Here is a 22,556-nt window from a genome sequence, read left to right on the forward strand (position 1 = left end):
GGCCACGCCTCCCAGTCAGCTTCCAAACACTGGGGACAAGGAAGATCAAAGTCACTAGTCTGAAAGAGGAAACGTTAACGAAAGGAAGAGGCAACCTTGCTTAAACTTCACATCGACTCCTAGTGCCCCAGCTTTGTCTTTTTTCAGAGTAAAGCTGTAACGATTATAAGGTATCACCGCAGCTCTCATAGTCTTATCAAGATCCTGGCAAGTATGCATGCACCTGAGCTCATGACAAACTTACAACTCCCATTTTCCCAACCAACTCCTAATCCTGGGATTGACAGCTGGGGCCTGTGGGGAGAACGATGAATAATTTGTGGGCAGACAGAGCTGCAGGCAGGCGGAAAATTCTGAGACAAAAGTAATAAAATGGTGAAGTCAACAGCTTCATGAACTATTTATCTTTCTGGAACTGATATGTCCTCTCTCAGTCTCTTTCTGTTCTGTTCCGCTCCAGCCACCTCACTTGTCAAAGCCCACAGCGGTCCAGTCTTTATTGAAACTTTGATTCAGTTTCCCAAGTTGTCACTTTCTAAGGACTGTGTGCAATAAAGGAGACAGGTTATTGGGGAAAGGAAAGAGAGAAAGGGACTAATGAAAAAAGAAACATTTACTGGAAAGAGAAAAGCCAAGAAACTCCACACTCCCTTCAGATCTGAGGTTGGAGGCAGCAGGAAAGTTGACAGTGATCAATAACATTAATATGGGCTGCTGGAGACAGCCTGCTTCAGGCAGATTAACTATCTGCTGCTGGAAAAGACAATGGACTGTATTGACAGTGTAGAGCTATTGTGAGATTGTTACTGCATATCTGCCAAAAGCTTTTTTTTTCGGTTTGCCAAGTGTGATACCATTTATGCATCCAGTGGTAAAACGCAGTGAGCCCTTGAATCTGGATGAATGCTGTGTGAATATAACGTTGTTTTGTGTAAAATAGTGGCTCGCTAACGTTACAAGCTAGCTTAAAACAGACAGCTAGCAAGCTAACGTTTGCAACCACTTACCTCTCAGGTAAAAAGTGCAGCTGCCGTCAAGTCCTCACACACTGAAACAGAACGACGGCAAAAGTCAAGTGTTTACTTTGACCTTTTATCAGCTACAACAAGTGTATAAGTAACATATAATAACGCTGTCGATGTGAGTGAACGATATGTTTTAGTCGTTAAGTTCCTTTTCTGTGACCACAACTAAGTTCTCTCGAGCTGCGCGTGGGGCTGAGCTTGTAGACACGTCTCCACGGAAACGAGACCCCGGGGGGTGGAGTGACTTAACAGAGATGCTGCCTTCGGGTGCCGACAGAAATACCGTAACTACGAGGTGATATAAACACATGAGCACTTGAACGCCCCAACAGAATGGCAAATACGACGGGGGAAGTCGGAATTTTACAAAATTTGGGTTGCAGTTTTATTTCCTATAATAATGAGTTGTTAAAATGTAACGTTTAGAAGGTGGAGAGCATACAACTGATGGCAAAAGTTATGTATTTTATTATATGTTATTGTATGGCAATACTAACTATTGTTATATAGGCTATGTTCCTGTTTAACTTGTGACTGTTACACATTTTATTTTATTCAACATTTTTGGCTAATAAATTAATGGGCCCAATATGGAGTTATTTACAACCAATATTTAACCCACAGTTTGCATCAAAAATGTATAATACTCACAAGTATATGTGGTGTGTGTGACCAATAGACCAATGTTCTTCTATCGCAAAAATGTTAACCCACTGCCCAAGAGAACGTACTGAGATTTTGTCTTTAGAAAATGCAAAGAAAATTAAGCGAGTCTCACAAACATCCATATTACAAATACTGTAATAGCTGAATTATATGCACCAGTCAATTTATTGGCCTACCTATAGTACTCTCACGCACCCCATAATCCCTGCTGTTTAATAGCAGAATACTGTGATTCTGTTACGCTGAAATGAATTATTTTGCATTAGACCCATTAGTCCTATAGGCTACGGCCATTCTGATTGCAATTCAATTACTATAATGTGTGAATTACTTACCTACCGTTGCCTTGCTGCAATATATTGTCTAGTATATTGTCTCGTTTTTACTCTGAATGAGCCATGAACATTAGAAATAGTTTTTAATTTTACTGTGCAATTGTGTAAGGGATAATGGTAATAAAGTTGAACTGAATTCAAATGAACTGAATATGGCTGGTACTGTGTTAGAGCCGTTAGGTCAGTGTGACAGTTATAAACAAGGAGGGATGATTCTAGATGTGCGCATGCAGGATTTGAGACAACACAACCAACTGCCATTTCCAATGAAAAGTTCGTGTATTGACAACAGCGGTAAGTTTCTACTAAATGTTATTCCAGTTATGTCAATTTATTGGTGTCTAAGGAATGCCAAAATGACTACAATTCATAAAAAATTAACTAAGTTTGTTTTAATTAACTAGGTTTTCCCTGCGTCATCATCAGGCCTGGGGAGAATGTCAGCTTTTGAGATCATGTAACGTTAAACTGCTGCTATGTTAACAGTTGTTAGGTTAATTTGTGTCTCAAGGTTATTTTGTTATTTAGATAACCCTAACCCGCTAACAGCTAAACAAAACAAAACAAAAATCTCCCCAACTGCAACCATTTGAACTTTATCTCCCATTCCCCTTGTAGGTTTAAATCCACATCTGAATGAAAATGGTCTGGAGCAGCTAGCTAGCTATCTGTGTGCCTTTTTGAAATGTCAGCATGCAGTCCCTGCGGTCTGGCACAGGCATGGAACATCTCTGTTTCCCATGTATCACATGTCTGCCTCTTACTTGTGACCTGTCTCAGGCTTTTAAAAAGAACAAGGCGAAAATGGAGGGGCCCCGTAGCATCCCTATCAGCCAGTTGACCCCAGGAGAAGCAGAGCCACTTGTGTGTTTTCACTCTAAAGGGTAAGTACTGTAGCTGGGATGACTCTCCTCTCACTGAGTGCTCTCTCTCTCTCTCTCACACCCACTTTTCTGCCTCTTGGATTGCTCAAGAGTTGAACCCATCGCGAAAGGCAGCAGGGAAGACAGGAGGTTCATGGTCCCACTTTTTCATCATGTTTTATTTAAAAACAGAGATGAAACATTAAATTCCCTTAAAACCCATTTCAGCTGAGGGGATGGGGAAGCTCTGCTCTTGGTGGTGATAGTGTGGAGCCATCGCACAGTGTTCATAATGCAGTTCAACTCCATTACCTGTCCAAACTGTTGCTGCCTGGTATCACCAAACAAGGCAGTGCCTCGCGGCCACCAAGTGCACAGCGGAAAGACAAATTCACAGAGATACACAAAAAAACAATTGAGTCAACAAAATCAAACTGCAATGGTTCTCTCAAAAAGCATCCGTTTGAATAAAACTGCCTTTCAGTTCCTAAGACTTTAAGTACAGTGGCATGACAAACAGCTTAAAGGGGCACTTGACTTAAAAACAAAGCTGATTTATTATGTGCATACTTTATATCCCCCAAACTGTAAAATTCATTTGGTTTGAGAGTTAATCAGTGTTAATGAGTTGGAATTTTTCCCTTTGAGAACTGTCATCCGGAGGAAACTTATTCCCTGTTCTGTTAAATACAGCTCAGTGAAAAGATGTAAATGAAAAAGAAATAGCCAAAAGCCGCACATTAAGAATACCATGGGTAAATTGGCCAATGAAGTAATCAAAATCAGTCTTGCTGCATATCCCTGTGAGATACACACAAACAGCACCCTACACACATGCATTCTATCTGAGGTCAGAGGGCAGGGTTGCCTCCAGTTTTAGGGTTCAGTGCAGTGCTCAAAAGTACTTTGGCAGTGATTGTGGGCACCGTAGATGAAGTAACCAGCCACCATCCAGTTGCCAGTTTACAGCTGGAACACATCCTTTGCTGGGGATTGAACCAGCAACATTCTGGGTTTTGGTAAGCCTCTAACTCTAGGCCAGCCTGCTGCCCATTGGGAATATACAGTTTTGAAATGAGATGTTTTATGTTTACTTTGTACGGTGAAAAGGGATTTTAGAAATTAAAATCAAAAGAAATATGATTGCATATCTAATGCACTAAAGACCATAATAAAACAAAATGGAGCTCATAAGTATTATGGCTGAAATCTGCCTTGTTAACTATGACTAACACGCTGGCATGCATTAATACTCTGAAATACCAAAATTTGAAAGCATTGTCTGCCTGATACATTGTCCATATATCTTCTCCACACACCACTGAAAGTGGGTTTATTACCCTTTTCCCTGTCAAAGAGTCAGATTATTTCTGGCTACCTGGGAGTGGACATGTGCGTGTGTGTGTCAATGTGTTGAACTGAACAGAATGTGAAGGTGAGTCAGCAGGGAGCTGGTGCTGGAATGAGCAGGATTGATGTGTTCACAGCAGACGCCCTCGGATCCATCATCGGCTCGTCTAAATGGAGCTCCTGGGTTTATTCTGTGTAGAGTATACCTGCAGTATAGTGCCCTTTACAACTCTCTGCTGCATAGGAGGCTACTGCAGAGAGGTCATTGATGGTAGCAGGCTTATTCAGACATGAACACACACACACACACATAAGCCAGCACAAATACGCACACACTGTTGCTGAGCAGACCTGTGCAGAGGACTAAATTAGGAACAAAGCAGTCATACTGGTGTCGTACTGGAACAGATTTGAAGAAGGCTGTGCATCAGATGGACCAGCCTTGGCTCTAGGCAGCATATTACATAGAGCCATAACAGGACAGATGTAGCACACATTTACACTTTTACCCCCGGGAAAATACACTGCACGCCTCCTTTCTCTGGTTTTGGTCCCAGACATTCCCAGCATCTAGAAGAATAATGTCATATTACTATCTGTGTGTAAGTGTGTGTGTGTGTGTGTGTGTACACGCGCAACCAGCAAAGCACTAAAGCACCCTTTCGAGTCGGACTGAAAAAGTCTAACGTTTTAATAAAACATTGCAGACGCAGACACACTTATTCTTTTTTAAGATTAATGGCAAGGAGCAACTCTTTTTTTTCATTCTTTCATTTTATTTCTCAATAATTCATTTGTGGAAAAGGAAGGGACAGATTTTTACCCTTGCTTGTTTGGAAGCCTTTGTGAAGTTTGTTAGCGAAGTTTGGGCCAGTGTTAGACTGCAGAACTTTCTAGGCGCTGCCAGTCTGCCATTTGTTGCCGCTCAAAATTCAATAACTGACGCCAGTTCAGGGCTTTAAATCTGCTTCCACGCACCCTTGAGGCTCAATGCAAGCCAATTCTGTTCAGGGGAGAAGTAAAAAATAGCCCTCTGTCTTGGCCTATATCAGTGCTGTCAAGAAAGAAAGAGTTGTAGGAATCCACACACACTATATATTAACAGTACACAGTTTGATTGATTGCTTTGTATCAAGATCAGATAAAGATACTGATAAATGCAGCTTGACTGGAAAAAAATAAGCAAACAGAGGTCAGTTAAATAAAAAAAAAACAGTCCACACCGTGTCAAATACCAAACATACATTCCAGTAGTAGCTACTCTAGTTCGTTCATTACAGTCAGTCATTCGTCCATCCACTATGGAGCTACATTAAAAAACCGAATGGGAATCGATACCGCTGTTGATTGCCGTAATAATCATAAAAATCTAATTGTTACATTGAAGTCAAGCGGTGTCACGCTTGCTTCCACTGGCATAACGGTGTCAGGGTGGAGGCTGGGGCCCCCATTGATCCCTGATGGTATTAAGAGATTAAAAGGTTCCCTGTCCCCTCCGTGTTGTTGACAGGCGTTGTGACTCATTACGGCCATTAGCATTAAGCTGGCCCATCAATAAGCACTCGGCCGATCCATCAGTCTTCCTCAGATGCAGCCCAGGGGAGCCGCCACAGACCCCTGCCAGCTCCAAGAGAGGCCACCCAGGCACCCTTGATCTGCCCGTCACCACACACACACACACACACACACACACACACACCTGCCCTGTTGTTTGTCTGACAGGGAGGACTCAAGTGTCACTGCGAGCCTCTGTTCGTTAAAGTTCCTTGTTGTTGCTGCTGTTCAAGTGTTTGTCAGTGTAACCACTTCTGCTTGTCAGCATGTTAGTGTTTGTCAGTGCACTCTTGTTTGCCAGTTTGTTTTGTGTTGACTCGCACATTGAGGCCTAGTATGTGTGTGTGTGCGTCTGTGGGAGAGAGAGAGAGCGAGAGAGAATGGGAGAGAGAGAGAGAGAGACTGTGCGTGCTTGTGTCAATGCCAAGTCTCCCCAAGTTAGCGTTTTTGGTATTTCTGTCAACTTTGGTAATGTCTAGTACAGTATTTTCATTCATGTGTGCCATGTAGGTGACAGAGTGTCTGTGTGTGTGTGTGCGTGTGTCGGGCACGCCAGTGTCAGTGCCAGGACTCTGCAGTGTCAATGTATGACAGCCAGCCGTAGTCTGATGTGATAGTGTGCCACAGTGAATGACAATGTCTCAGCTTACAAACCAGTGTGTAGTCTTTGTGAAGGAGCGCGTATAAGAGGAAGAGTAGCAGTGAGAAAGGAAGGGAGAGAGGACAGATGATAGTCAGTCCTGGTGGCGCTACAGCTCATCGTGCAGGGCCTCTCCCTCCGCGTGGTCCAGGGCGCCCATCAGCAGCAGGGCTCCGGTCCCGTTGTCTCTAACCAGGATGATGAAGGAGTGGTCGGCGTAGAATAGCTTGGGCCTCCCCACCGTCTCATCCTCCAGATCGGCAGCTCCTTTCCCGGCCTCGGCAGCCAGCTCCAGGGAGGCCCAGTGGAGGACGGCACCCAGGTGGAGCTTCCCCTGGCTCTTGGCCGACACCCCGGAGAAATCGGCCTTCTTCTGGTCCCAGGGGTCAGTCAAGCCTAGCGCCAACAACTGTTTCTGGTGAGAGGGAACACAGCGATGGAATTTAACGCTTCGGTAACAGACACAGACTCTTAATCATTTCTGCCAAAACTTAAGCCCGTCCCCAAAAGACGGCCTGCCCCCAGAGAGGCGTCCTGCAAGCGTCTGCGGACGTACAGCTGCCAGGATACCGATCAATTATGCGCATAAGGAGACCAAACAAAGAGCGGGAAGGAAAGCGCATTTTTAAAATTTCATGATGCTGTGACATTCAGAAGTGGGAGACGTGTGTTGCCCTTTCCCAAGCTCGCCAGATGATTAACATAAACATAAACATACCCTCTCAAAACAGTCAATCAATAACTTTTCAAAAAGACTTTTTTTCCCCCATAATGTTTATTTACGTTCCCTCCAAAATTTGAGATGGGAAAGAGGCTGACAGTTGCCCTTGTTGTGAGCTGGCAGTACAAAGTGGGCGACAGGCACAGAGGAGACGGGAGGAGGAAGCAGAGGATGAATAATTTAAGAGTGATGCCCCGTGACCTCAGCACCTCCTTTGTTTTGCCTCTGATATGAATTCCACAGAAAGACGTTGTCATGACAGGTAGTTTATCCTCCCGTGGCAGAGGGCCACTCACAGTGACAGCCTTCTCCAGGGGCCGGAGGAGAGTGTGTGTGTGTGTGTGTGTGTGTGTGTGTGTGTGTGGGTGGCTGGGTGGGTGGGTGGCCATGGCTGGAGGTAAAAAGGCAGAGCGAGATGAGTGAGTGAAGATCTTGTTTTCTTGCATTGTTTTAAGCTTTTGTTGATGAACCTCTGTTTATTGGAAATATCTTTTATCTGCACACAACTCAACTTCAATCATGTGGATGAGTTGACTTGATAAATGAAATTGTGCCCTAGGTGCTGCCATGCTGACTTTGGCTCGCTTTTTAAAACCACGTTGTTATGGCTCAGTATAATAAGGCTTAGTTTTTAAAACCACATGGCTGATGGTTACACAGTCCATGTAGAATGTCTGTTTTTCTATTTAAAAGTTGATGTGGGTCTACAAGGGGTTGGATCGTGTCAGCTCATGTCAGCTTATGTCACCAGCTTTAACATGAAATAACTAAATATTATATACAGTTTTAGGCACCTCCCACTCCCGTTCTAGTGTTTTCATGCCAGTCTTCATACACACAGCCACACATTGACACACACACGCCACCTCCTGCTCTAATGCACTTCTATTGTCCTCATCCATTATTCCTCCACTCTTCCTCTCTCCTTCCGCCCTCTACCACTACATCACTGTCTTCCTCCGCTGCTCTGCCACTTGCCTGGCATCCCCATCCCTCATCTGCCCTGCGCGCCTCTATTTTATCCTACTCTGTCTCTCTCCCTCCATTCCTAACTCAGTCTTTTTCCTCCGCGCCTCATCCTTCTCTTTCTTCGACACGCCAAGCTCTCCCTGGTATACATCACTCTCTCGGCCTCTCGATCTCCATCGGCGATCATTTCAAGGTTTTTCGCTCCTTATCTACCCAGCAAACAGAAATAGACTTAAGCTGGTGGATTCCTCAAATCTTTGAAGACAAATGTGTCTGTGAAGAAAAGCAGCCGGCCTCTCTTGCTCTTTCTCTCTCTGTCTGTCACTCTTGCTCGTCCTTTCTCATTCTCCCTTTCCTCTCCAGTGGCAGAGAAGTCTTCACCACCATTCCTTGTAGACCCAACCACGGCGTGTTATGTTATGGAACCATGTCATGCTGTGGCCATACTGTCACCAACCATCACAGTCACACAGTATGCAGCTCACTTGGCCTACAGCAGTGCAGGTGACTGGTCCTTGCCACTGTGTAGCATATAAATAGTACAAATCCACCCCTCCTGACCTAGCCTTCCTTTCTGACTCCCTGAGTCTCTGCTTGTCAGAGAAAAAGCTCCCAGTTAATTTTTTAAAACAATAAAGTCTTTAAAAATTAAGGGACAGCGTGGCAACATGCTGGGACCAAGCCAGGGGGTGACAGAAGAGACTAAAGAGGCCTGAGGCAAAGCAGAGGTGTGGCACTGCATTGTACGGGGCTGAGAGCCTTTGGGAGGTGCTCTTTGACTGCCCTTTCTCTCCGAAGCGCCGCATGAATCTTAGATGGAACAGCGCCGGGTGGATTGCTGATGCCCCGACGCACGGCATCGCCGAGCTATTTGTCTGCGAGTGAGTGCTACAGGCACTGTCAGTTGGTGGCTTCCTCTGTGTGTATGCAGAGAGCTCACTTGGCCTACAGCAGTGCAGTCGAACCAGGCCTGGGGTAGCATGGCAACAACCCTCTGGCGTGCAGAGCTCCGCATCGCATTTACTCAGTCTGATGATTGAGCGGACTAAGTAGCTTGTTGGATGTACCTGCGGGATGATGGGGGTTTTAAGGGGAGGAGACGGCTTGGGACGGCCAGGACGTGTTCCATCTCTATCTCTGACGAGGCACAGTGGTTGACGTTTGAAGACAGAGCAGCCTCAATAAGCACAATGGGGAAGAAAGACGAAGAAAGGCAGAGAGATCAAACAGGGAGACAGTATTGCTAAACAGCGCTCTTTTCATCTCGGTTGCTGCTCACAGCATGCAGAACGATGGGACTTGCCCCGAAGAAACCGGGAGTAAATAAGTAAAAACAAACTCTGCTCGCCGCCATGCTCTCCTCCCTGCCTCCCCTCCATCTCCTCCACAACTCCAGCATAGTTTACATCTCCTGCTCCCTCTGGCTTACCTATCACACCTGGAAAGCCTTTCTCTATATAATTCCTTTAAGAGTCTGCTAGCGCGTACTCCATCAACATGCTTCACAGCATCAACAATAACTTCACATTCTGAATGTAAAAGAGGGAGGCCACACACAAAACGGCAGCAGCTCTCTGTAGCTGCCTCAAACAAGTGCACACAATGCATGTGTTCCATCTTTTTCAATACTTGCCCATAGCGCTAGCGTCACTATGGGTCTCTATCTCAGCTTTCATGGACATGTTTGATGAAGTCTTTAGAGAAATCTCTCTCTCTTTCTCTCACACCATCAGCTCTCTTGAGGCTTCAAAGCCTCTCCATTCAGGCTCATCAGCAATACTCCTACTGGTATCTTATTTACATGGGCTTTTACTGCTTTTGCTCGGTCAATACTCTCTCTTTCTCTCATTCACACGCGGACACAAATGAACGCATGCACTTTCTATTCCACAAGGCCATTTTACCACAAGAGAGAATGCAAAAAAAGCTTTAGCTTTTAGTGAGATATTTAACTAATGGCCATGAAACACATCTGATTAATTCATATGATGCAAGGCTATGGTGGCGGTGTTAAAAGAGCTGCCCCTCGACACTGTATACTGCGGAGTGTGCTCTCGTAAATATTTGATGGCCTTTTGACCTCATTAGCCATGATTGAGTGAGCTCTCCTGTGCCCACTCATATGTCTTAGTCAGTGACTGGAGATCCAGCCAGAATGGAGCTCAAGCTCAGCCATTAGTGTGTACATGCACGTGTGTGTGTGTGCGTGTGTGTGTGTGTGTGTGTGTGTGGGGCCCGGTCAGTGCTGGATCAGAGAGAGAAGGAGAGAGCGATGAGGGTGTTTTAGCCAGTGACCTCTAGGCCAGGCTCGTTAAGAGGGCTCTCTCTGTCTCCGGCCACAGACTCCAACACAGTCTGCCCTTCACCAGAGGAGAACGACAGAGAGAGAGAAAGAAAGAAAGAAAGAACTCTACGGCTATTTATAGTTTCTTTGTGACGCTTTCCACCTTGTCCCCGAGCAATCGTCGACCCCTCCCCTCCTCCTCCTCCACCTCTCCTGCTCCCTCGCCCGCTGAATGTCACTCCTATTTAGGTCAGCAGAGCCAAGGCATGGCCACTGAGCGATGGCATATTAGAGGCACATGTGAGACCTACGGCGAGGAATTAGATCCCTGGGACTGATGAGAACAGAGGGAGAGATGACAGAGAGTATGGAGGTGGAGGAGGGGAACGGGGGTGTTTGGATTTGGCAAATCCACGAAACATGACTCAGGAAAGAAGGGGTGTGTGATTGTGTGTTTGTTCGCGCGCCCTCATTTGCCAGACACACTGGACACAACTGATCAGATGACAGTCCGCGAGAAAGAGGACCCCCCCCACACACACAACACATAAACACACACACCACCATGATCCGTGATCCTCTCCATTTGTCCAGATGCTCCCCTCCTTGCTCTCAAGAGTCCAAGGCCGTCCCAAGCACTGACAGACAGAGTGGTAAACAGTATTAACACGCGGTGATGAGCAATTATTTGCCCGACCCAATTGGAAAAATGATCGTCAGAGAGACATGGCAGGCTGTCACTGGCCAAAGGGGTTGGATAGACAGACGAAATGAGAATGGAGTGGGCTGAGGGTTTGTTCAGAGCTTTGGGCCTTCCATAATGATTCCTCAAATGCACTTATTTTCCCTGAGAGAGCAAATGGAGGGAGACAACTCATGACGAGACAGACGATGGCAAAAACATTCAAGTGCTTAGCCATAATTAGGTTACATAATAAGAGCAGTGTACAGCTACTATTAGTTATTTACTACAGTAAAAGTGTTTTTCTGCCCTACAGCAAGAGAGACAAAAGAGGATTTGTGCTATGTATTCTGCTCCTTTCCCAGCAAAGTCATAGCCGTGTCAAAAAGAGTTGTTTCAAGCTTTAGTTCTAGATTACAGCCTCCTCCCCAGAGTGTCCTGACAATGTTAATGTCAAAAGCTTGTTCTTCAGGGCATGGCTAGCAGAATAACATGGCAGCGCGAGTCTACAGAGATGTTTGTTAAACTAGAGGGAGGGCAAAGTGGATTTCATCAGTCCATGATGAGGTTACAATGTACATCTAAAGAGGACATGGTAATAGGTTCCAGTCAGTGTTCCCTGCCCTAGGGAAATGGGTTTTACTGGCATGCCCTCTGTATCTGTCAGGTTGAACTAACCTCTCTCTCTCTCTCTCTCAGTTTCACTCCGACGGTCTTCCTACCAAAAACACTTTCGTTGCCCTCTGTTATTCACAACTGTTCTGCCACCAACTATCTCCGACTCTGAACTGACTCTCTCTGACTCTCAGTCTCTCTCTGGCTCAGTGGAGATGCTGAATGCTTTATTTAATGGAAATTGCACTTGGGAAAAAAATTTATCTCCGGAATTATTATAACAAACCAATGTTGGCAATACAAATAAGTTTGAAACTGAAACACTCCTGTCTCTTGTCCACAGATTCACTGTGACCTACAAGGACCAAAAACCACCAAGAGACACCCGTATCCTGCCTGTGATCCCCCGCTGGCCAGGGCCCCCGGGGAGATGTTGGCAGGACAATCTGAAAGATGTGGGGCCCTGTGTGACCTTAGCCCAGCGTCTGCGCCCCTGCTACGGACCCCGTGGCCTGGCCAAATCCCTGCTCTTCTCCTACCCCCAAGGACTCTCTAATCTCCCGGTCAGCAGCCTGGACACAGCCTCTGTCTTGGCCAGTATGAACCTCAACAACACCCACGCATTCACCCTAGCATCAGCAGCCACTAAACAGGCCATGCAGCACGGCGATGGGGCGGGCCTGGTGCTTCTCCTAGCCTCCTCTCTCCTGACTCAGGCCGGCCACCTGCTGGCTCTGGGGGTGACAGGAGCAGAGGTCCAGGCAGGCTACCGGCTGGGCTGTGGCAGGGCCCTGGTGCTCCTGGAGCGGGAGGTCTGTGGGAGGCTTCAGGACCCCAGGGAAGAGCTACAGGTCAGGGCCATCCTCAGGCCCTTCCTGGCCTCCTGGCAGCCAGGGTTTGATTCCCTGCTGGAGGCTGTAGTAGCCCGCTGCTGTGTGTACAGCTGGAAACCCATCACCTCGGGGGAGAGAGGAGAAGTGTGGGAAGGAGTGACATTTGAACCCACCTGTGTGAGAGTCTGTATTGAGCTGGAGGGGGCACCTCAGGCCCCTGGCTTAGACGCTGAAGACAATAAAGAGGCAGAGGAAGAGGGAGATGGAAAAGGAGAGCAAGAAACAGAGGTCACAGGTGAAAAGTGTAAGGAGGAAGCAAAGAAAGAGGAAGAAGAGATAAGTGAGAAACAGGGCCAGGACGAGGAGGCAGAGCAACAAGGAGAAAAGACAGAGAGAGAGGAGGCGACCGAGCCAAGTGAGGAGATAGAGGAAAGAGACATGAATAGAGAAAATAATGAGAGTCTTGAAGGGGAAGGGAAAGAGAACCAAGATAAGCAGAGTGCAAGTCAGGAAGAGGTGGCCAAGACAGAAGCAGAGAACAAAGAAAACGGAGATGGAAAAACCAGAGAAGACGATGAAGAAGGTGAAGAAACAAATGAGTGTGACGACTGGGTGGATCTGGGCCTAGAGATATGGGAAACTGTATCAGGTGGAGCAAAAGATGATGGAGTGGTGTGGACACAGGAAATTAATGAGAGACAGAAACTAACACAAGCTACTAGAACTGAGGTTGCATGCAGTGATCCAGTGTCTGTCAATTTCCATGGCAATAAACTAAGCAAATGCTTCTCCACTGGGCATTTAATGCATAAGCACATCACCTCAGTCCAGTACCGACGCAGGCTACACAGATCGAAGGGCCAACCAAGCAAGGGAGCCCACCAGCAACACTCCCCCAGCAAGACCCATAGATCCCCCAGGAAGAAACACCAGCCACCCAGACACACCAAACCTGCAAATCCTCCATCAAGCCTCCCTCTTCAGGCTAGCTTGGTGGTGGAGGAGCCCCTGGGCGCAGACGCCTGCTCCAAGGTGAGTGTCACCCTCCGTAGCCCAGATCAAGCCCTGCTGGACAGCGCCCAGGCGGCTGTGGCTGCCTCCTTGAGGGTGTACCACTCTGTCCTGGCTGAGCCCAGGCTGGTGCCTGGGGCCGGGGCCGCCGAGGTGGCTGCGGCGGTGGGGCTAACTCACGAAGGCCTGGGCCTGGTGGGGATGGAGCAGCTGGTGGTTCACGCCTTCTCCCAGGCTTTGCTGGAGCCAGCCAAGGCGCTGGGGGAAAACTCGGGAACCCCAGCCGACCTCGCCGTGCTCCAGCAGTATGGACGCCACTGGGGAGGCACCCACGAACAGGACCAAACCCAGAATGTGAAACTCCCGTTGAGACGTGACCAGGAGATAGAACAGGGTGTCATGGACGGGCTAGGTTGTAAAGCCAGTGCCATACAGAAAGCTACAAAAGCCACTCTGATTATCCTCAGTGAGATCCTCAGCCAAACAGGACAGGAATAAGTCAAGTCTTCTATCCAAGCAGTCAGCATCAGAGAAACCACTCTCCCCATTACTACCATACAACATGGACATAATGGAATAGCTAGAACTATTTGAGACTCCTACTGTATAGGGAACAGAAATGTGAAGTTTTCCCCAGATGTATAATTAAAGTAAGCATATGATTCCTTGAGACTAGGTGTAGTGTCATAGAGCAACAGAAAACATTAGACAATAAAATTTGGGTAAAGAGTTGATGGAGGCTGAGGTTAAGTTTATCCCACCTCATTATTAGCCGTCTTTTTCCCCTATTCCATTAGTATAACTGCAATATATAATGACAACTCACCTTTCATACATAAAGATGTGCATACATACAGATATTTATGGGTTGAATATCTTGGAAGTGTATGTCATTCAAAATTTGACCAAAAGGGTTTGTTGTACTAACCTGCAGACTGAGTGTGCTGGTGATGTTAGCCTTGGGCAGTGAGATGGACATACTGGTCTCACTGGTCTTCTCCAGCCACTTGGTCAGCAGCTCCAGGGTCAGCAGCTTGTCCAGCCTGGCCAGACTCTCGACGTGGAAAGGCAGCAGGAGCACCAGGCTGGCCTTGCCTCCCCAAAGAGCCAACTCCAAAACCTGCACCATGTTCTCAATGTCCTCATGGTGACGGTACAAACCTGGAGCAGACAAAGGGAGAGGAGAGGAGAGGAAAGAGCAAGATATTGATAAGAAATGAATGTCAGTTAGCTCAGCTGGTTTGAAAGCAGTGCTAACATCACTATCGTCTTAGGTTGGTCTGATTGAAATCTAGACCATACGAAAGTGTTTTTTGGTTTCTTTGGTCTGAACCATAGTTAAAAATGTACTTTGTTGCATTTTTGTATTTGGTTCGTTTAGGTTCACACTGCCCAATTACAAGCAAACCAGGGCTTGCAAACAAAATAGAGTTAGAGTTTTTGTAACCTGTCACCCCATGAGGTTGGAGATTTTGGAGATGGGGGTGGGGTGGACAAAACAAATCTGATTCCACTCTCTGTGACTTTGGCTTAGCATGATGGACTTGCCTGCACTCTTTGCTATAATTTATCTCACACCAGTTAAGTACACATGACGAAATATTGCCCTACAAAATCAAAGAGCAGTAAATGCACACATAGTGAAGCGAAGCTAAGAAAAATTACTACATAGCTTATCTCCTATCCCAACAGTAGTATTGCTGATATAAAGGCCGATAGTATTTCATTGAGTAGAACCTAGGTATAGCATCAGTAGAGACTGTGTTTTGCTAGGCTTTCCAAGCATGAGTAAGCTGGTTATCAGATGTTAAAATCTGTCTCCTTATACCCATAAAACCTTGCATTTTGGGGTGGTTTCCTGTAGTTGGTTCAGATTACGTTCTCACGCCTAACAAACTGCACAGCAGTTCTCTTGGAAGAGGGCCAAGCATTTTCAGGTGGTCTAATTGGTGCGGTTACTTGGTGCCACCCAAGTTCGAATGCCAGTCTTCTCACCTGCCCAAATGAACCAAACTAAAGGAGTAAACACTCCAGAGTTTGATTAAACCACTCCGAACAGGTGTTAACGTTCCCTAAAACAGGATTACACCAGACCACTGAACTAATCTGATTTATGCATAGGAAAGCATATTATAATGTCAAATAGAATAGCATGTATTTCTCCTCTACATCTTTTACTGCTGTCATAACAGAAATTCACACTGCCTTGTTCTTATTTTAAGACAACGCACACATAAAATATGAAAAGCATGTTAATAAATAATTGATGGGATACACTGTGATGAATGATGATGGAAAGCAGATTGGACCTTACAGATGTTCAAGCCATTTCAAAGCTAGATTCCTTTTTTTTCCACCCTTCTCCCTCTAAAACAAACATTGGTGAAGTCACAGCGCCCCTTCCCCATTTCCTTGGCCTATTACCCACCCTTACTATCCCTCCTCGTTCCCTAACGGCTTCCCCACCCAAATACCATGTGTGATAAATATTAGTGAATTTCCCAGATGATAAAGATACTTATTGTTGATAATGACCCCATACTACTACTACTACTACTAGATCAAAGCTAGATTCCTTTCCACAACCTCTATTTGTTGGCAGGAGAGACATCAACGACAGCCTGTGTTTTTACCTGCTCTGTGCATCATTTCCACTTTGGTGTATTTCTTTCCCAGGAAGGTACGTCGATCGGCTCTGTCCTCACTGAACTCTCTCTCCCACAGACCTGAAGAGACAGCAAACAAACATAGAGGACACAACCACTTTAAATACTGGATGCTTGACATGGATAGGCTCTAAGAAAATGCTGAAAGATTGAAACAGGTGAGACGGCGGACGCTAAGTTCAACAATGCCATGTTCACAAAAGACACACACACACATCTCATACACAGTGACACCAGCTGACACGACTTATGAATCATTGATATATACTGCTGCCCATTGAAAGCCGTATTCTCTCCACAAAGCCGTTCTGTTGGCTGAGTTTGGAGCGCTATAGAGAGTCAGTTATGAGGTCCTTAAGGCCACCGCTCCTCATTCACCGTTCACCACATCCCACTCGGCCCCGCTAACCCCCTGACTGCTGTCAATTTAGGGGGCTGGAGAGGAGTGGAATTGCTCTGTTGTAATAAACTGCTCCTCGCAGCACATTCCCAGACCCCCTGGCCCATTCAATAGAGCAGGGGACACTGGGTGGAGCGAGGAGGTCGATTGGTGTAAAGAAATAGATAATGACTTGTACTTATGTCACTCAGCGTGAATGACACCCGGCGCCGGCCTTTTCCCGAAAACCGCCCTGCCCTCCTCGGATCCCGGCCAATCGCGAGTCGCGGCAGAGCGGCGTGCGAGTCTTCCTCCCAAGGCATGCAAACACAAGTCACAGGCATTCGCTTGAGAGAAAGATGATCGCACCGGAATTCAAGAACAACTGAAGGTTACCTGGGTTGGCATTAGTTGTGTTGAAATGATGGCATTATGAGCAACGTCTCCATGGTGTGTGTGTGTGTGTATGGGTGTGGGTAAATGCCACGAGGTTCTATCTGCCAGGCATTTACCTGGCCAGGATTCATAGCAGACCTCGGTGATCCGTGTGCGAGTGTGTGTGTGGCTGTGTGGGCTTGTGTCTAGACAAGCAGGCTGACTCTGGGTTTACACTGCATTATCTTCTAATATAGGACAGCACTGCAGTGGGGGACCAGCATCGCTCGAAACCCGAATCCATTAATATCCATCAACAATAAACAATGAGACAATTGCGCAGCAAAGAAATCCGATCGCTCCCAGACTCCCTGATTCATACTGTAAGCATTTGGCAAAAACCAAAAAGAGAATCAATGAGACCGACTACCTCCTTCACCTCCTTCATCAACTTTTGATTACAAGTAGTTGTGGTATTTCAGAAGCTATTATTAGAGGTTAAATATGCGGGGACTTGTTGTTCTCTCTCGCCTTTTCTTTCCTCTCCCCGTTCCCCCCTGTTGTTGCGTTATCTTGTGTATAAGTTTTTCTCTGCTGGGTTTTTTTTTTTTTTTTTGCCGCGATCCTATTTTTCTTCTGCCGTCTCCGGTGTTTGTTTGTCTAAAACGGGAACAAAGCCTGAATTAATTAACTAGTGTGGACTGGAACTCCCAAGGTAGGCCTTTTACATCCCTCTACCATGTCTGTCAATCTCTCTCGCTCTCTCTCTCTCTCTTTCTCTCTGTCTCAGCAGGCCACCCTCTCTTTCTTTACTTTTCTCAGTTTTTGGTCTTTACTTTTCTCCCATCTCTTTGCCTGCCCGTCTCTTTGTCCCCTCCCCAGCCGGAAATCGCTCTCTTTACACTTCCCTCGCTGCTTAGTCCTCTTGCCTTTCTCTTTTGCTTTTAACATATCTCTGCTATACCCATTTCCCCCCACTAATTGCCCCCGACCCTCCCTCTCTTTGAATCTTGTGTACAGCCAAGGGAGGGAGGGACAGCAAAGAGCTTTTTTGATTCTCCCCTTCAATAATTAACTAAAGGGGATGAAAAGTGAAACAAACAAAAACAAGTGAGGAAGCAGATGCCTGTTCCGTGCCAAAAGAATTTTCCGCAACGTCTCTGAGACCATTACATTATCACACACTGAGAATTGCCTCAGGACCCTGAAATCAAAGACAAATAAAAAAGTTACCGCAAAACAGAGGCGGCTAGTGGGAGTGAGAAACAAACTATCGACCACTTTTAAATTATGAATCAAAACTAAAGGAATCCAATTTGCCGTAATCTAATTTGTGCGCTGCAATCTGCTGTATAATCTAATTTGTATATTTCCTGCACAAAATTAATGAACCGACCAACGAGGGTTCAACAGAAAAACTAATTTCGTAATGAAGTCAAAACATCAAACAAAGAAAATTAATTAAATTGCTTATCAATGTACAGTCTGTCAGGGAATGTTTTTTTTTTCCTGAAGGCTGTCTGTCTGTCGGCAACCTGTTTTCTCTTCGGCAGCCTCGCCTTCTCTGCACCTGATAGAGAGAATACCTGGAGGAGGAGAGAGAGAGAGAGAGAGGGAGGAGAGCTAGATAGAAACAGATGTGAACAATGTGAACAGCAGGGATGTGGGAAGAAGAAGAGGAAGAGGAGACGGAGGTAGATGAGAGACAAGACAGACAAAGGCAGAGAGACAGAGAGATAAAGGCTGCAAGAGTGCAACATGAGGATATATTTAACACATTGTTTCTTTTTTGGTGAGGACTACAACAAGAATGAGCTTTCACATCAGCAGGCATACAGATGTGGGCTGAGCTGTGAGGAGGAGAGAGGGAAGGCAGGTTAAATTCCAAATTTTGAATTTAATTGGCCATATACACTTTCGATACACTCACAGTAGAGACTCCTGAAGTTTGGCTAGATAGAAAATAAGCTTTTTGCAACTTTTATGACTCCTCAGAACCCAAAGTTTAGATATGTTTTACTGCCAACCTTTTACAGCCTCACAAAACATGCAAAACTCGTGTTTAGCTGTCATAAAGTGTCAGCTCTTGTATCAACAGCTCAATCAGTCAATTTTACAGTGGGAAAAATTAATTGTACCATCTCAGTAGTGAGGCAACAGTGTTTCAATAGGGGTTCACTCCAAATTAGATAAGAAAATTAGCTGAAAAGTGAGCCATTTTGTGCCATGATTGACTAAAATTTATTTAGAAAATATATTAAAAAAATGATGGTACTTTTTAAAGGGCAGTAGGCAACTTAAGTCCTTGGCTAACAAAATAACACTTTTACAGACCCAGTCCCTTCCCCCCAGTATGGATATATAGTGTTTTGGGACAGATCTCTTCAATCACAGATGGGCCTCTAACAGAATGTATTCATGCCTACAGTAGAAACACTGACTCTTCACCACTGCAGCCCCTCACAAAGAGCAGATCTGAGCCAAGCTGTGCCGCAGACTTGGAGCGCTCCGAGCACAGATGTTAGGCATGACACCGAGGGAGAGAGTCTGGACACTTGTTACTCAATTATTTAAGATGACACATCACCCCCCAATGGAAGATGAATAAGCTCTCAGTGATAGACCCCAGAATCATCCTTTATCTGCTGTGTCCACCAGCTGGGGTCCGCCGCATGCATGCACACACACACACACATATACACAAACACACACAGGCACACGCACACTGCACACAGGTGGGCATGCTGGCACACACACACTCCTTGCAAACTGGCGTATAGGCTCCAAGTGCGGTTTGAAAACTGACAAAGGCGCATGTGCATGCACACGTTAATATGCCTCACAATTCACAGCCAATGCAGCAAATTAACTCATTTCAGGACCCCCTCCAACAGACTGTCTGCCCACTACAGACATGTCACAGTATTCCAAGTGACTCTACAATTACAAAGCGCACTGATCTATTTCAGCACTGTTCAAGTCCAGCCTGGCTGCTATGCTATAGCTACACATCTACAGTCCAGCCAGCCAGTTATGCCATGTTGGTCGCTGACCATAGCTACATGCTACATTCAGCCAGTTGGCTAAAAAGTTGTTTCACAGTGGGTCACAGGCCTGTTGCTGACAAATGACACATGAAGAAGTATGTAGCAAGTATTTGAATACTACTTTATGTGACAATTACATCTCAATCAATTCCATATTTTTCAAGCCTAAAGGCAGAAGGCAGCAGGTACAATAACATCTTCACAATGCTTTAAGTAAAATTATATAGATATAGCAGTAGTCTATGTACTGTGTTTCTCCTCACCTTTGAAGCGCATGGCATTTGCCAGTATGAGTGCTCCAGCCTTCGCCTGGATCTTGGCCCCCAGAGGCGCACCCTCCTGCCCCCCCAGCCCGGCCTGAGCCCAGGCATGGAGCCGCTTCAGGTCAGCCTTGGAGTCTCCTTTGCCCAGCGGCTGGTGCCGCAGGCCGAACCTGGCCTGGCTCTCCTTCACAAAGGCCAGGTCGACCGCGGGAGCCTGCTTGGAAAAGACGGCCGAGGCGCTGTGCAGGTGGAAGCCGGTCCCGTTGGCCTCGGCGAGGATCTTCAGCGCCCCGGACAGAAGCTCCCCGGCCTGGGCTCCGGCCTCGGAGGGGGGCGGGGTGTCGAGGAGGTCCTGGAGCTGGCTGGAAGTGGTGCCAGCAGACCCTGCGACCAGCGCCTCCAGGGAGGAGGCCAGGAGCAGGGGGGAGAAGAGGGTGTTGAGCGAGTCAGAGCCAGAGGAGCGGAGGGCCTGGTACAGACGCAGACCCAGGGCCCAGCTGGGGTCACCCAGGGGCGGGGGAGGGCGGGGCGGCGGACTGGCCGGGGCGGCGGGGACCTTGTCGGATGGATCGGTGGTGTTGCCCCCCAGCACCAGGAGAGCTGGCAAAGAGATGAGAAGAGAGATGGAGAGTGTGGGCAGCATGGCAGACCTGGAGGAAAGAGGGGGGAGGAGAACTGGGATAAAACACTGATTCTGTGTGTGCATTTCTATGTGACAGAGAGAAGAATTAAAAACACTCTCTCAATACATTCCTCTCTGTCACATATAAAATAATATAACATCATCCATTACCCATATTTTGATTGAGCTTTTAGAAAAATAATCATGCAGTCATTGCAGTTACATTGTTCATGTTTCAGCTACAGTTATATAAACATAGCCCAAGGCCCCCCATTTTCCAGCGAAAGTAACTCCTACTTGTAGCGCGCCTAACAGCCCTTGTTCTTGCACTGCTACACCAGGAAAGTTGATTTTGTAAATTCCTCCCCACTCGGCAACATGCTTATTATCTCACCCGCTGTGCAAAACCATAGCGTGACAATTAACTTTGATGAAGTTTCAAAACAGGATTTTTAGTCTAGGACTGAACAAGAGGATGAAAAGGAGAAAAGAAAAGAAGCGTGTTTCTGCCTTCCGAGCCAACAAAACCCCGACTCACTGATTTCGCCGAGCCGGTGACAGGACTGACGCGGAACATCTGTTGTCTACCTACTCGGTTATATCATATCCGAAGGCCTCAGCTACAAGGAAAGTTGTTTGTTCAAAATTTTACCGTTAATTCATTCAAGTGTGTCCCAGCTCCTCCGCCACCGTCCTTGGGTGTGTTTTCCAGTGGGAAGTGGGGCTGGCTGGGCTCAGACGTGGCAGACAGAGGAAGTTAGCCTACTTTCCCCTCCGTTCAACCCGGACAGCTTTCGGCTTTTCCAGAAACTTCCAGCCGTCCCCATGTAGCACTGTATAGGCTACTGGAGAAAAGTGTTAACCAAAAAGGTGGGTAAACGAGCTTAGGTGGGTTTAACGGCCGCTACACCCCTGCAACCAAAGAAACTGTAGTAATATCGTAATACAGCAGGCTAACTATCATAGCAAAACTTCACATTATAGGAAATTGTAATATTATGCCCTGGCCCGTATATGCAGTTCGAAAACACTGTGAATTTAGGTGAAGAAAAGAGAGCTGGTACGTACAGAAACCGCCACTAATACATCCTATAATTGTTTTAAATAAATAAAAAATAAAAAAGATAGTAGTTTGAACTGTCGTTTCGCCACCTTTGCATTGGAATAACGTGACAATATCTGTTTTCAAAGTCGCGTATAGCCCCCATGACCAAAAACAGCTATAGTAATCGTATGATATATTTTAGAAGGATACTATACAAATACCACAGCAAAACTTTAAAATATTATGCAGTTTTTGCAGGTTAAACTAAATAAAATCAGATGTTAATAGACTACAATAGGAGACTAAAACAATACTATAAAGTACTATAAAGTCACTATCTACCACAGGCACTATGAATCCCCATAGGAATATTATATGAGTATTATAGTGATTTTTCGTTGGAAAGATGGCTCGGATTTTGCGCAAGTAATTTTGGCACTGGTGAGGTTTTAAAGCTGACAAAAAGTGATGCATTGAATTGCACATGAGTAACGTATGATTCATTTTTCCAGGTATAACAGCTGCTTGTTGTGGATAATAAACCCTCTGGCTGTGGGCTCGGTGGGGGTTGTAGTTCCCAAGGCACTCAAGCGGGGTCGCTAATGGTCTTC

At 46.2% G+C, this 22,556-nt stretch overlaps 1 protein-coding gene across 1 annotated transcript; it reads right to left on the reverse strand.

Moving 5' to 3' along the window:
- Positions 1-4,994: 4,994 nt before the first annotated feature.
- serpinh2 (serine (or cysteine) peptidase inhibitor, clade H, member 2) lies at positions 4,995-21,625 on the reverse strand. The gene is made up of 5 exons (XM_071916273.2): positions 21,439-21,625; positions 20,279-20,928; positions 16,182-16,274; positions 14,477-14,709; positions 4,995-6,848 (listed from the first exon to the last, which is right to left on the reverse strand). The coding sequence occupies exons 2-5, from the start codon at positions 20,919-20,921 to the stop codon at positions 6,543-6,545; spliced, it is 1,275 nt and encodes a 424-aa protein (XP_071772374.2). The 5' UTR covers positions 20,922-20,928; positions 21,439-21,625; the 3' UTR covers positions 4,995-6,542.
- Between the last annotated feature and the right edge of the window lie 931 nt (positions 21,626-22,556).

This window comes from Centroberyx gerrardi, chromosome 23 (assembly GCF_048128805.1).
Source record: "Centroberyx gerrardi isolate f3 chromosome 23, fCenGer3.hap1.cur.20231027, whole genome shotgun sequence".
Classification (NCBI taxonomy): domain Eukaryota; kingdom Metazoa; phylum Chordata; class Actinopteri; order Beryciformes; family Berycidae; genus Centroberyx; species Centroberyx gerrardi.

What these genes read in the sequence shown, in the direction of transcription:
- serpinh2 (XM_071916273.2), bottom strand. Translation starts at nt 20,921, where the DNA reads ATGCTGCCCACACTCTCCATCTCTCTTCTCATCTCTTTGCCAGCTCTC. An exon ending in AAATGCCATGCGCTTCAAAG is followed by an intron (nt 16,275 to 20,278) that starts GTGAGGAGAAAC and finishes CTGTCTCTTCAG; the next exon opens with GTCTGTGGGAGAGAGAGTTC. An exon ending in CCAGCACACTCAGTCTGCAG is followed by an intron (nt 6,849 to 14,476) that starts GTTAGTACAACA and finishes CCCTCTCACCAG; the next exon opens with AAACAGTTGTTGGCGCTAGG.